Source organism: Tricharina praecox, assembly GCF_024521635.1.
Source record: "Tricharina praecox strain CBS 144465 chromosome Unknown BZA05scaffold_2, whole genome shotgun sequence".
Lineage (NCBI taxonomy): Eukaryota > Fungi > Ascomycota > Pezizomycetes > Pezizales > Pyronemataceae > Tricharina > Tricharina praecox.
Genome location: NW_026250404.1, coordinates 209072 through 223700, shown reverse-complemented (window position 1 = coordinate 223700; position 14629 = coordinate 209072). Strand labels below are relative to the sequence as shown.

General features: G+C 54.8%; 4 protein-coding genes across 4 annotated transcripts; 3 read left to right on the top strand and 1 right to left on the bottom strand.

Annotated features, from left to right (window-relative positions):
• Positions 1–888: 888 nt before the first annotated feature.
• Positions 889–3625, bottom strand: BZA05DRAFT_367015 (GMC oxidoreductase-domain-containing protein). Its single transcript, XM_051481550.1, has 2 exons — positions 2339–3625; positions 889–2258 (listed from the first exon to the last, which is right to left on the bottom strand). Exons 1-2 carry the CDS (start codon positions 3328–3330, stop codon positions 1097–1099), a joined length of 2154 nt encoding a protein of 717 aa, XP_051343296.1. The 5' UTR covers positions 3331–3625; the 3' UTR covers positions 889–1096.
• A 3041-nt stretch (positions 3626–6666) lies between these two features.
• On the top strand, positions 6667–8777 carry BZA05DRAFT_433015 (uncharacterized protein; the record flags this gene model as incomplete). Its single annotated transcript, XM_051486243.1, has 3 exons — positions 6667–7261; positions 7342–8261; positions 8331–8777. Exons 1-3 carry the CDS (start codon positions 6880–6882, stop codon positions 8775–8777), a joined length of 1749 nt encoding a protein of 582 aa, XP_051343295.1. The 5' UTR covers positions 6667–6879.
• Positions 8778–8904: 127 nt separating this feature from the next.
• Positions 8905–9357, top strand: BZA05DRAFT_99206 (uncharacterized protein). Its single transcript, XM_051488871.1, has one exon. It carries the CDS (start codon positions 9031–9033, stop codon positions 9307–9309), a length of 279 nt encoding a protein of 92 aa, XP_051343294.1. The 5' UTR covers positions 8905–9030; the 3' UTR covers positions 9310–9357.
• A 2362-nt stretch (positions 9358–11719) lies between these two features.
• On the top strand, positions 11720–13842 carry BZA05DRAFT_383925 (tryptophan synthase beta subunit-like PLP-dependent enzyme). Its single transcript, XM_051482265.1, has 2 exons — positions 11720–12152; positions 12209–13842. The coding sequence occupies exons 1-2, from the start codon at positions 11905–11907 to the stop codon at positions 13479–13481; spliced, it is 1521 nt and encodes a 506-aa protein (XP_051343293.1). The 5' UTR covers positions 11720–11904; the 3' UTR covers positions 13482–13842.
• Positions 13843–14629: the final 787 nt, after the last annotated feature.

Genomic DNA, 14629 nt, shown 5'->3' with positions numbered 1-14629 from the left:
CTGCAGCAGTAGCCACCGCGGGGGGTGGCATAGTCGCGAATGCCAAGACGGTTCGTCGTTGTCAATAGACTGGTCGTTCGCGCGAAGCAGCCGCCGAGAAAGGCAGGCAGGTAAATGCCGAGCGCATGCTCGGCATGTATGCTGTCGAAAGCGAAACGGGACGGGAACGATACGTTAATATCGTTCCCGTACGCTGCATTTGCTTGCGGTTCTGTGAGGAATAGTCGACGGGGTAGGGGGCAGGAGGCCACCGAAGGCTGTGCGGGTCGCGACCGGGTGTGGCGCGATAATGGTGAGTAAAATTGACTGAAATATTGATACTTGAGGATGATGGAAGATGAATGGAAGAGAAGAGAGGGAGAGAGGACGGGCGGAGACCGTGGGTTATAAAGGACCCGCTGTGCGCTAGCGGATTTTCCGTTTGTGCAAGCTTGCAGAAGGTGTTGTAAGGCGGGAGGTAGGGCATAGTTAGGACACCGTTTTTGGGGTCGAACTGACGGCTAGCCTTCCCAAAACAAACATGCGAAATTGTGCTATCACAACCTATCACTCGCGATTCGGGTTCCTGGCGGTCAATTGCTCGCATCTAGCCCCGATTTCTTCGCCATAGTCTAGATAGGCTGCATGCGAAATGAAACAGGAAGATCTCTCTCTAGCCCGATTGTTGGCGTGGATAAATATTGCCACGATCTGGAATCTGGATAGGTCCCATGAAATTAATGATCAAAACAAACACATCTAGACAGTTTGCACCCCACACGACACGTCACGCTTTGCGGAACGCAAATTGCTGCTTCGCAATGATGCGTAACTACAAAGCCTCCCGCTACTTGCTTTGAGCCGGGGGTAGAATACGTGGTATCAATAGTCTGCAGGAAATGCGCGTGTCACAAAAATGGAGTACATATAAGTTCTCTGGGTACTTGAACATAGGCGTTTGATATCAAAGCAATCCTTTGACGTACATTTCGCCAGCGCTGTGGCAACACCACTATCGCATTCAACGGAAATCCGCATCCCTCGTGACCCGCAATTGCTACATACTGTTTATTCCAACATCTCTCGTATACTGGGTATACGGTCCTGCTCAAGACAATCATGTCTTCCCCCTCGCAACCTCCCTACACACACTCTTCGCGACCCAAGCCGCCAGCGCCATAGTCGAGACCATGGGATTGACCCCCGTAGCAGTGGGACATAGACTGCTATCAGCGACCCACAGCCCCTCTGTGCCCCAGACTCTTCCCTGTGTATCACAGACAGAGGATTCCTCATCTTGTCCCATCCTCGCCGTTCCCATCTGATGAGCGCTCGTAGCCCTATCCTCAATTCCACGAGCGCGCATATCATCGCACCACGCTTTAAACTCCGGCGAAGCGACACCATCCTTGTTGACGACGTGCGGTTGGAGGCCACAAACATCGACCCAGACCTCTTCTGCGCCGGCGGCCACGTAGGCTTTCGCCAGGGCGACGAGGCCCTCGACCACGGCGGCGCGGTCGAACGCCGCGTACGTGTAGTTGATCAGCGGCTCGCCGGACTCGGGGTGCGGGGTCACGGTGCCAACGGAGTCGCGGTCGCGCGCGATCGAGACCGTGCTCAGGCTGTTTTTGTAGCGCAGGATGCGTTGGCACCATTGTACGGCGTTGCCCCAGGGCAGTTGTAGGCCTTGGAAGCCTGGGTGGTGAGGAACGCAGATCCCGCGCGCGCCGTAGTATTTGCCGTCCAGATTTGAGGCTTCGGTGATGAGCGCGGTTAGGATGGGACCGCGCCAGGGCGTCGTCGGGACTGTGCTCGGCATGAACGCCCACATTCCGGCAGCGGGATGCAGCTTGAGGTTGCTGCCGATGTGCGGGTTTTTGAGGCCTGAGGAGAGCAGGAGGCATGGCGTGTAGAGCGCGCCGGCGGCGACTACTACGCGCGGACAGTTTATCGTGAGGTGAGTGGTGCCCCCGTTGATCACGGCATCGATGCCGGTCACTGCGTTCGTGGACGAGAAGTTGATCTTCCGCACGTGGCAGCGCTGGATTGCTTTCGCACCGCGGGTGACAGCGTCGACGAGCCATGTTGCTGTGCCGCCTTGCTTCTGGTTCGAAGGACAGCCGTAGCAGCAGTAGCCGCAGTTGTGGGCGTTGCCACCTGAGTTCTGCGGCACGATCTTGTAGTCCATTCCTGTTTTCTTGCAGCCATCGATGAGGAGCGAGTTTGCAGAATTGTGCTGGATGTTGTCGGTCGAAACGCCCATGTAGTCGCAGACCCTTCACGATGACTCGTCAGCAGCCGCCGTCTTGAGGCCCGGGCGAGAGGGAAAAAAAGTAAAAAGAAGAGAAGAACATACATGTCCAAACACTCCTGAAACTCTGCCGTCTCGGCAAAATCCAGTCCATACTCACGGCTCCACTCCTCACGCACTTTTGCTGGCGTTTGGAGAGACGCAGAGTAATTGATTGCCGTACCGCCACCCCAAGTTGAGCCCGCAACCATCGCGACGTTCCCGCTCACCGTCCTGACCACTCCGCCTCCGGCATACATCCGGCCGTGCGTCGCCTCGCTGAGCGGCAGCTGGTCGGTGGGAATCCAGTCGCCGCGCTCGAGGATACAAAGCCTCAACCCCTGCCCCTCAAACTCCTGCATCATGCGTTGCGCAACGACACCACCGCCGGCTCCGCTGCCCACGATCACCACGTCCGCATCGATGGCCACATTCCCAGCGGGAAGCTCCTCGAACTCGAATTTGTGGAACTGCGGTTTCTCCGGCTTGTCAGGATCGACGCGCGGGTAACCCAGCGCCTCCAGGGCCGTCGGCGACATTCGCAGCAGCGAGGCGACAGTCATGACCTTGAGGACAGCAAACAGCCGGCGAAAGACCTGCAGCCGTGCGCCCTCCCACCCGGCGAGCACCGTCTCGCGCTCACTCCGCTCGAGCGACAGGAACGGCTTCCAGCTGCCCGTGGCGAGATACGTCATCCAGCCGCCGCGCTGCAGGATGTCGAGGACGCGCGCCAGCTTTGCGCTGGCCGGGGATCGGTGCAGTGCGGCATCGAGATAGAAGCGGAATTCGGGGGAATCGCGGCATGAGGAATGCAGGAAGCGGTCGATCGCCGGCCAGTCCGGAGACGATACCGTGCGCGTGACTGAGGACCGCACGGCGAGGACTTCGGAGGTCGTCAGGGCGGGCACAAGCGTGTCCGCGAAGGCCAGGAGCGTTTCCCACTGTGTGTCGGTAAGTGCTCGTGCCGGGGAAGAGGGTGTGAGAAGGGGGGTTTCCGCGGTTGGTGCAGACGCTTCTGCGGCCATGACCGTGGCCGCGGTCGTGGCAGTTGTAGACATTGCTGATGGTCACCTAGAAGATCCAGACGAGAACCTGCGAGAGGGGGGCTGTCTCCCCCTTATGAGGGGAGGGTGGGAGGAGGTCATCGCGATGCATTAGGCGTAGCTCCACGGGGGCTGAGGAGCTGTCGCGGATTGTTACAGACCTGCAGTCAGGCTTCTAGAACTGATTTGCTCCCCGGATGTCTGAAGTGCTGCCGAACTGGTGCGGGTTCTCGCCGTGTAACCAACCCCGGATCGCTCTATTGACGGGCTGCGGGTAGCGAGGACTCAGTCAACTTATCCACGGCTCCCGATTGGCCGGTGGACTTCACTTCATCCAGACGAGTTCTTGGCACGGTTAACTAGCAGCTGGACTCCCGGGGGTAACTGCTTGGGGACGTGACTATGCTCTACTCTGCTCTAGCATCGTGCTCTAGCTGCCCATTGTATGTAGCGGATGATCGGAGTCTGGAGAGCGTGCTGAGCACCCACCGCAACTGGAGTAAACAAAAACACGAAGCGATGTCTTGAACGGCGAAAACACCCCGTCTATCCGAAACACCCGGTACCTCACATTTACAGCGAGTCGAGATCTCCGTGTTTCCCACATGCCGATGTAGCGGCACTTGCCACTACCCGCGACCGCACAAGCTCAAGCTTGTGGAATTCCGAGGTCTCGAGCGAACGAGCACCTCCCGAAGCAGGCCAGTACGGTGGCTGTGTAGAGCACCTTCCCTTCCGAAAAAGGGGAATGTTTGAATCCCCACTGATCGACCGTACACGTAACAAGCAACTAACCATCACTAGCTCGTGTGGAGACGTGGATAAATACAGACGTGCCGTCAACGCGCAGAGGAGAACGGCCATGCATTCCCCATATCAACTGCAGCTCAGCTGCTGCCGCCCAAGCCGTCAAGTCATACATACAAGACGAAGCCGGCGCACGTGCACCTGGAGAAAATCCTGTGCCCACATGCAGGGAAATCGCGTCCGTTTCCATTCCTTCTCTTCAACAAAACTCAATCTGCGTCTTCGTCCATCCAGTGTTTCGCTGCGGCAGAACTCTTTCCTTCCGATGTCCGTAAGTCAAGGGGGCTCGCAGGTCCCGTGATTCCGTCGCATCGACTGGGGTTCCAGTGTCTAGTGTCCACTGAGCGAATATTCTCGCCTACTTACACCGGCTTGGCACACGCAGGCGTGTCGAACTCGTTCACTGGAAGATCAATGTCGAAGCTAGATAGCTAGAGATAGCAGACGGGCAATACCTTAGAGGGCCGGAGCAGTGATCACAGGAGGCACACTCAGAGCCCAGGCTGGGCTCGTCTAGATACTGGGAGCCGATTCGGGATCCGAGCCGGGCTGTAGAGGCTGCGGAGACTGCGACGACTGCAGGACCGTTTGACTGCCCGTAGGCTGGAAGCCTTCCAGCTCAAGCCATCGGGAATATTTACTGACGGCGAAATTCGGATACCGGGGGATGCTGAGGATTCGAACCAGTTAACCCGCTTCATACTGCACGCTCTAGTCCAGAGCAGCTGATACATACCGTGTACAGTTCATGATTAACTATCCTCCCCTTGGACTGATCTTCCATGTCTTCCGGCCCAGACTCCAGAGCATCACCTCCCACATCTCTGTCTCTCCTCTCTTCCTCTGGTACGGCAATTGATCATTAAACTTCATCATATTTCCAACAGTTATGGACCAGTTGGACAGCGCCCACAAGAGCCCAGGTACTCTAGCTTAAACTCCCAACAGGCGTGCGCTTCTTTAGACTTCCTAGTCTGCGCAAGATTACGCCTCTTATCTGGCGCTCTCTTAGGAGCACTCAGAGATCCACTCGACGGTTCGGTCGACCGTCCAGTTCAGTTTCGGCATCAATGTCTAAGCCACTAGCTGCAGGCTCTAGATGTATGAGGATTCGTACAACATTTCCCACTCTTACGGTGGCCTCTACCTACCGCACAGAAGGAAAAGACAAAGACGAACTTTTCACCACGTCCAAAGTTCCAAGATCCAACCTCAATGGCTACCTAGTAGACTTATCCACACACACTCTCGTGGCGTGGCATCTGATCCGCCGAGACTCGCAGCAGTCAGAGTCAGGCTCCGAGGTGGTACGTACCTAGATCATTCTAAGACGGTGCCATTGTACATGACTGGTGTCTCGGCCACTACGATGTCGTGAGGCTATTTCCTCGGCCCCCCTCTTTCCCCTTTAACCTCGCCCGATGTCTCTAATTCCGAGAGTTTTGCAGCCTCTGCCAACATTCCGAGATGGCACATTTGTGCTTCTTGCAACGATACTGGTAGCTAGGCTCTAAGGTTCAGGGTTATGAAGGAAACCGATGCAAAAGTCGAAATCCTACTCAGCGGGGCAGGATTACCTGAGCGAGTGAGAGCTGGTGAAGAACTGTGGCACCGGGGCGCTTGGCGTGAGGCTTTTGGGTGTGTGGCACAGAGACTAAGCCACATGTCCTAGTCCAACGCTAGCATCTTCGAATAGGTAGGTTGCGTCTAACCACGCTCCCCTGCAGTAGATAGCGGTACCTCATCTTGTTGTACAGCCACAGGCCACGGGGCATGGACAAATTATGTATCCAAAAGGACGAGCGAATGTCGCGATGCGCCCCGAAATCCAGCCACCAACCACAGCGACATGAAATTGTCCTACAAAGAGACGTAGGATGCAGGGGCCGGATTCGCAGAACCTCCGTCGCGGCGTCGGCGTTGCAGCCTCGCTCGCTCGCTCAGCACCCCCAAGCGGTGCTAACTAATGCTGCACATGTGGCTTTCCCCGCATTCCGGATGAATTGCGAGGTGCATGATGGATTTATGGAGTGCGTGTGATGGTGGTTATCTGTGAGGGGGAGGATCAAACATGTCCATAGGAACTCTAGATTACATACTCCACAGCGGTATACGTGGAGGTTGACGCATAGCTACTCCACCTAGCTAGTGAGCTGCTCAGCTGCCATAGTCACCGTAGTCAACTCTCTCGTGGGTTGTGGCCGTGCTGTCCCTTGTTGAGCTGTGGCCATGACCGCCTCGCCCGTCGGGTGCTCTAATTACCATAGCACTTTACCACGGGTGCGGGTCGGAAACGATCACTCACGATTTCCCCTCTGCTTGGGCGGATTCGATGAGCGCGTTTGAAGCCGAAGCACGAGACGAGGAAGAAGAAGATTCGTGCGCATCATCCTCCTTCTCTGCATCCACATAGGGGAATACCGAGTAATTCCCCGAACCATTTCTTTCTCTCGTCACCCATCGGAGTTGTCGTATTTAAAAAAAGAAAAAGAAAAGAAAAAGGTGTGCACTCTACCAGTGTCGATCGCTTCTCAGACCCCTCAGCTACTAGCAACTAGCACTCCGTAAGGAACTCAGCTTATCGATGTCTTGGCGGTGGAGCGCTTAAAAGGTCGCGACGCCCACCTCTCTTGCTCCCTTCTTCTCCCTTCTATTTCTCGTCCTCAACAACCTCGACCATTCCATGACTCGCACGACACCTCACGAACTCTATCTCTTTCAATCTACTCGTTTTTGTGGTCCTCGCGAATTCTCGACATGTGTACCTCGCCTACCGCCTCCTCCGACTCCTCCGACGCCCCCGACGCTTCGGACCGCGCTATGCCCGTACCCCCGACGTCATCGACAGCTCCCATGCCACCTGCAGACGATCCCATAACACCCTCGCCACCTGCCGACGACCCCATAACACCTCCGGCGGTTGTTGCCGAGGAGACGGCTGTGGATTGCATATTCTGCTTGAGCAGTCTTCCGTTCGACAGTGTGCCGCTGACGGGCGAATCCGAGCCAGTTGCACAGCTAGTTCCGTGTTCGCACTTGATGCACAACGAGTGTCTTAAGCCTTGGACCGAAATCGCGAATTCCTGCCCGATATGCCGCCTCAACTTCAACGATGTCAATGTTCTCGCTTTTATGACAGGTACGTGTCTCTTTATCGCTTGCGTGGTTCTCCGGGGGCCTCGAGTTGTGCGGGCGCTAATCCGATGAACGATTCTGTAGGTCCGATCCTTACCTCCTACAAAGTCGCAGACAAAATCCAGAGGGTTGCCGAACAGGGTGACCAGATTTTCACCGAAGTAGAGGAAGAGGAAGGTCGTAACGAAGTAGGACTCGCTTACGATCATTTCATGGCGTTGGATGTTGCCCGGGAGCAGAGAATCTGGGCGGACGCATGGTCTCACCTCGACGCCGATCTATTTCGCCCGCAGTTCGCCGACTCCGCCGAACAGGAGGAGTATTATGACGACTACTATGAGAGGGAGGCTGCCCTCAATAATCGCCAGCGCTTGCGTGAGCAACGTATGCTCAGGCGCCGTGCTGCTGCTGAAGTTCAAACAAGACGGGCGGGACGCAATGCATTCAACGAGTCATTCGATGAGTCGCACGCCGCGTGGAGAACACGAACGTCCAGACCGAGGACTACCTTCCCGCATCTGGAGCACCAGATGAGCAAGGAAGAGAGCGACTCGTGGAAGATGATGGAACTTGCCGAGAACATGGAGAGCAACCCCAATAAGCGAAGCAGGAGTCCCGCTTCCGAGGAAGCACTGCTCACTCGGATCGGCGTGGACACGTCGAGACGTGCGAATGATGGAAGAAAGTTCAAGAGGCCTAGGACCAAGAGGGACTCTCAGCTTCCGGCCATAAACACTCAGACCAACAATGGAGAATCCTCTAGGAATGCCGAGCCAGGTTCAGCGGCCGCGAGTGATGCCGGTTCTCCGTCATCGGGAGGGATCTTCACCTCCATCTTGGAAGGAATTGGAAGGTTTCAGGATGTGCCGATAGTATCTGCCGCCGACGTTACTGGAAGGGATCTCACAAGGATGCGCCCCATCTCTCCGGATCGTTCCAGTGTCACCAGCGCCATGTCGCGTTCTCGCTCGCCACCTGCAGCGTACCCGCCCACTTCTCCGCCGGTGAGTCGTCCGACCTCTCCCGATGGGGTTTCGCGGGGACGAAACACCTTTTCGCCATTATCACCGCAGGCTGCCAGGACACCCAGGACACCCAGGACACCAGCACATTCCCCCCTGAGGGCTGAAAGGAAGAGACCATGGGAAATTGCGCCGGCGCCAAAATCGCCACCAGTGAGCCGCATGCATTCACCTGAAATCAGGTCGACTAACGGCGGTCGTCAAGACTCGCTTTCACCTGGACCTTCTCGGACTAGAGAATCATCGACGTCGGATTCAGATCAGAAGAAGCCAAGATTCAACATCACTAAGGAGAACAAAGCCGATATCGTCAAGATGGTGTCAGCAGTTCTAAAGCCGCTGTATCCGGCTAAGATCAACAAGGAGAGTTACACCGAGAACAACAGAGCAATCTCGAGGCACGTGTACAAACTTGTTTCCGAGAATGGGATCCTGGACAAGCAGCAGTGGCAAGAGACCATTCAGAAAGAGGTAGAGAAGGTGATGCAGCGTTTGTGATGGTAACATTCGCTACAGCATGCGTGACTGATCTCGAGGATGGCTTGACGGATGGTGGAGAAAACTTCGGTGCGATATTACTTGTGGCGTTTCCTTTCCTTTCTTTCTTCTTTCTTCCCTCTTCTGTTCATTTCTGGGTCACAATATGTACTCGTATCCTATGATTGAACAGCCTGGTTAGGGAAAGTCGGTTTTTTAGGGGGCGTTTAAGGATGGGGGTATATTCTGGAATCAGGTGGTTTTTTACTGTGTTATGGGGGGTTGGGCTCTTGCGGGGGCATCATTGTTTGGTTTGTTTTCCGGCGTATGGTACCTTTGCTATATACGCTTTTTCTTCAACTTGGGGGCGGCGGCGGCGTCTAGGTCTGCTTTTTTTTCTCTTTCTTGCTTTCTTGCTTTTCGTCTTCCGGGCAGGCGTTACTTTATTACCGGTGGGTGCTGCTTAGGTGCTTGGGTGCATGGGGGGGGGGCGCTTGGTTCCGCGGATGTGGATGTGGCGAGCATATGCCATAGGTGCCGTAGCATAACATAGAGGACTACTTATAGTAGGTGCGAATACCGATTATGTGCCGATTCTGTGGATCGTGAAGTGCCGTATGTGTCTTTACGTGGATGACGGGTGCTGTTGCGTGATCTTAGGGCCCGTTTGGATATGCTCACTTTTCAGCTCCAGACTTCCAGTTTTAGAGCCAAATTCAGTTCCCCACCGGGAGTCAGGGACACCGAATACTGGCCAGTTTCAGTTTCAGTTTCTGGAAAACCTTGAGGTGGACAGAGTGTGTGAACTTTGGCAGTTCTCAGTATACCGGTACATACTTGGCCATAAGTCTGAATACCTAATACCTAGGCTTCACTGGAACTTTAATAGGTAGTAGACACATTGTAGCCTCGCTGTCGGAAGGGGGGGTCCAGGGTTGAAGTTAATGCGGTACTGAGTGGCGGTGAAGAAACTGACCTACATCCTACTGACCTCTAGAGGTGAGTTCCCGTTTCGTCGCCGCACTGGGGCCGCATGGTTTCGGTTTTTTTTCTTTTCGGTTTTTTGAAAAACTGAGCGTATCCAAACGGGCCCGTAGATACCAAAGCTTGATCAGTGAGCTGGGTGGAAATATACCCTTGGGCACATGGAATCATGGATAGAGACATCCAATGGATCGAACCATTGCCAGTGACGCCAACGGCGGTGGATCGTGCGAAGGCATGGGAATGCCGATCCCCATCATCACCATCAGAAATATCAACTCCAGCCACCAGAAGCAGGACTCGACTCGACCATCCGAAGTGACTGAGAGTCTGAGACTCGAGCTGCAGCGAAGTCGAAAACTCCGGATGATGTCCAACGACCCATCGCCTTCCGCAGTCCACACACACGCCTCAATGATCAGAGCTGAACTGACAAGACACGACGGTGTGGACGGACGGACGGACGGACGGACGAGCGAGTGAGTGAGTGAGTGAACTGTGAGCACCCGGCTTGGCCGCACTCATATCCGGGATGAACTGTAGTCTGTCGAGAAGCCTGCCCTGAACTATCCTCGCTTTTACATACGCTAGCTAGGTGCTCTCGGTAGCGAACCAACCGTATGGCTCACCGAACAAGCCCTGCACGTCCTGCGGATCGTCCGTCTGTGCGGCGGCGGCGGCAGCGTCTAGGTACTCTCGCCCGATGGATCGATGGGTCTACATACCAAGCCGATACTCGGCCGCACGAGTAGCTAAGCCGCGATGTCTCGAGCTTTTCATATTCGTAGATATGCAGGGCCCCACGAGTGATATCCCGCGCATGCGCATGCGCAGTCGACGAATGATGCTCATCCGAACCCGGCGACATGCTACCCATTAGGTGGGCGGAATCCGGAATCTCTAGCCAGAAGATAGGAATGTACCCAGTGAGCTTCCCAAGCGGACGAAAGAAACGTTCATTAATGCACTAGGTGCTGACTACCCCGCTACATATATGCTTTTTCCCCTTGGTCGGGACCCCGCCAATCCGTTCATTGTAGGCCACTTTACTTTGGGCTTTATGACTTGTTCACTGAACCCTGGATGATCGCGACTTCGTCCGCTGGCTGTCGGCGAGTGACGGACGGATGGACGGGTGCTTATAGGTTTTGGTGATTCCCTGTCACAGTTCACTGTCACGATCCGGTGATTTGCTAGGCCCTCATGTCCTAGGGATGAAGCAAGAGGAGGCGTCGAGGATAACTACCATGTAGAGAGGCTGTCAAAGGACTGTACATTGCACAATAGGAACATCCATTCGCACAAAGATCGGTGAGTGAGTGACCGGTCCGTGAACGAAGAATGGATCGGTGACAGACAAGTGCTCTGGTTACATTGCTAATGGACGTAAATCCATTGGATCATAGTGAACGAGTAACGTAGATATGGGCGCTATCCAGTGCTGGTAATACCACAGATAAGTGCAAAAGTACGGATAAAGCTGGAAAAACAGCACTTTGTCTCCACTTGGAGCAGAATACCGGCCCCTGCTACCAGTATCCGGCTCTGGGGCACCTATTCAGCGTGGATTGAATGCGCAACAACTGCTCTAAGAAAGCACACACTTGCACCCACTTTCGTGTCTGCACAACCCTACTGCGGGAGATGCTATCTAGGTATCGGCCCGGTTGACTCTTGGCGCTTCGGCTCCGTGGCTGTAGCTAAGTAGCGACGATACTCCGGATTCTGTCACCATCCAACCAGGAGGTATTATCCCACCGCTACTGCATAATCTTTCATGTGAATTGCACACTATTAGATGTGACTTGGATGAAAAGTGCATAATCGCCAGTCCGAAACCGCAGAGTAGATGCGGCGAAGCATCACGCGGTGGCGAGCCACAGGCGCAGGGTCGAGAGCTAACTAGTGGCGGCTACCACCGGGGAAGCCCAAAGCCCAAAGCCCAACCCAGCTAAATCAAGAACCCCCATGGGTGTGACACCTTACATACCTCGCACCCCCACCACCATCTCATTGCACCATATCACGGGTTTGCCTCTCCACCTCGAATCTTTCGCAAATCTTTCACGAATTATTTTTTCTGCGTTCTTTCTCCGAGTAACATTTAAGCTGCCATCCCTCCCCACTTCCCCTTTCCATTGAATATTGACCCAATCGACTCGCCATGGCACCTCCGAACACCCCCGCAGCGTACGACAACATCATCGAGCACATCGGCGGAACACCCCTCGTGCGCCTGAACCGCGTCCCGCAATCCCTCGGGATCAAAGCCAAAGTCTACGGCAAGCTCGAGTTCTTCAATGCCGGCGGCTCAGTCAAGGACCGCATCGCGCGGCGCATGATTGAGGAAGCGGAGCGCGAGGGGAGAATCAAGCCGGGAGACACGCTGATCGAACCCACTAGTGGCAACACGTATGCGCCATCACCATCACCGCCACCCCGCGTTCCAATGCTCACAGATCTCACAGTGGAATCGGCCTCGCGCTCGTGGCCGCCGTGAAGGGCTACCGGTGCATCATCACGCTGCCTGAAAAGATGTCGGCGGAGAAGGTCTCGGTGCTTCGTGCTCTCGGCGCAGAAATCGTCCGAACACCCACCGAGGCCGCCTTCGACGCTCCGGAATCACATATAGGGGTCGCGAAGCGCCTGCAGCAGGAGATCCCCGACTCCCACATCCTCGACCAGTACGGCAATGAGAACAACCCGCTCGCACACGAGCTGGGAACTGCTGAGGAGATCTGGACGCAGGTGGAGGGGAAAATCGACGCGATCGTTGCCGGCGCTGGAACCGGTGGAACCATCACTGGTATTGCGCGTGGTCTCAGGAAACACAATCCCAACGTCAAGATCATCGCCGCCGATCCGATTGGATCCATCCTCGCGCTCCCGCAGGCGTTGAATGATTCCCATGAGGGCTACAAGGTCGAGGGTATCGGCTATGATTTCATCCCAGATGTGCTGGACCAGGAGATTGTCGACACCTGGATCAAAACCGACGACCGCAGCTCTTTCACCTATGCACGTCGGCTGATTAAGGAGGAGGGTCTGCTCTGCGGTGGATCGTCTGGATCCGCCTTCGCTGCAATGGTCGAAGCGTTGTTGAAATCCAACCCCGAACTGAACCACCCCGACAAGACTATCGTCATTGTCTTCCCCGACTCGGTTCGTAACTACCTCACAAAGTTCGTTGACGACACCTGGATGGAGAACAACGACTTTGTGGCGTCGACAGCCCCCAGCGAGGAAGCCAAGATCCGCGATCTGAACCTCAAGCCCGTAGTCGGCGTCGAGACCACCAGCACCGCAGAGCAAGCCATGGAAATCATGCGCGAAAAGTCGTTCGACCAGCTCCCCGTCCTCTCGGATAGCAACTCGAAGCGTCTCGTCGGCCTGGTGACGCTCGGGAACCTTCTCTCTCACATCTCGCGCGGTTGGGCTACCCCGGACACCCCCGTTCGCGACATCATGTTCAACTTCACCAAGCTGAAGGAAATCGTCACCGACAGCACCGAGATTGGCTCCGTCAAGACGGACAACGACCATGCCCAACGCAAGCGGAAGTTCGAGGAGGTCACTCTGGACACTCCTCTCAGTGCGCTCACTCGCTTCTTTGAACACAACTCCGCCGCGGTGGTCACGGAGCGTGCGGCGGATGGAAAGGGATTGAAGGTGCTCCACATCGTCACCAAGGTCGACCTCTTGGGGTACCTCGTCAAGGCGAAGCGGGAGAAGGGGGTCTAGCCTCTTACCTACTATCGATTTCCATTTCCATTTCCCTCGTTCATCTCTTCTCTTTCCTTTCTGTCCGGTTTTGCTTCATCGCTCGTATACCTCCCCCACCGCTTTTAACATTGCGGGGGGGTTACTTGTCATCTGTACTGTTTTTTTCTTCGTTTTCTTTCTTCGTCGGTCATGGTTCTGGGTTTGATTTTTTTGCGTCGTGTTACATTGTATTGTACTCCACGCATCGTTGGGCTTTTGTTTTTGTTTTTGGATTGGGCTTGGGCTTGGGCCTGGGCTTGGGATTTGGCGCTCTCGGTTGGGGGGTGAGATTGGGGGGTGAGATTGGTATACTATTAGAAATTTAGAAGATTCAACATCATTTCGAATATGGCTTTGCTGTCCGGGGGGGGGGGGGGGGGGGGGGTTCCATCGTTCAAGTCATCGCTCAGTGTGCTCCGCGTTGCTGAAAGCCTGAAACATCCATCTCAAATCGAATCACTGCTCGCAAACGCAGATGCACTGCTGCCATGTACACATATACACGTAGGAGGTATGTGCCTATAGGCTACCACTCAGCCACGATACCAGAGGACATTGTCACATTGGGATGACGAGACGAGCATTGGCATGGCATGGTAAAAAAAAATGTCCCGATCGTGGAGTTTCGTGGTTGGGATGGGTTGACTCAGAGAGCCAGCGTATTGTAATCCGATGTTGCCTGTAGCGGGCCCATGTGCATAATGCAATCGAACTTGTCGTTGTATCACGTCGCTCCAGCGGGGCCTGGCGGAGATGAGAGTACTGGAGGCATCTCGTTACAGGCAGTAACAAAGCACCGAGCATGACATCTCGAGAATGCTGAGATCGACCAATATGTTAATTTTTTCGGATTTTATCGTAAATGTGACGCTCATGACAGAAAACGCTACCAACAAAATCCCAGGCTCATGCTATACAAAAGAAAGCTAAAAAATCAAACATATGATGCCATAAGATATCCCTATGATATGGTAGCATCCTCCGTCCGCAAAAAGAAACAATGGAGAACAGTGGCGAGGGAACTAGTCCCCCTTCTCATCCTCATCCTCATCCTCTTCTTCCTTCTCATCCACCTCATCCTCATCCTTATTCTCCTTATCCTCCTCATCCACCTCATCCTCATCCCA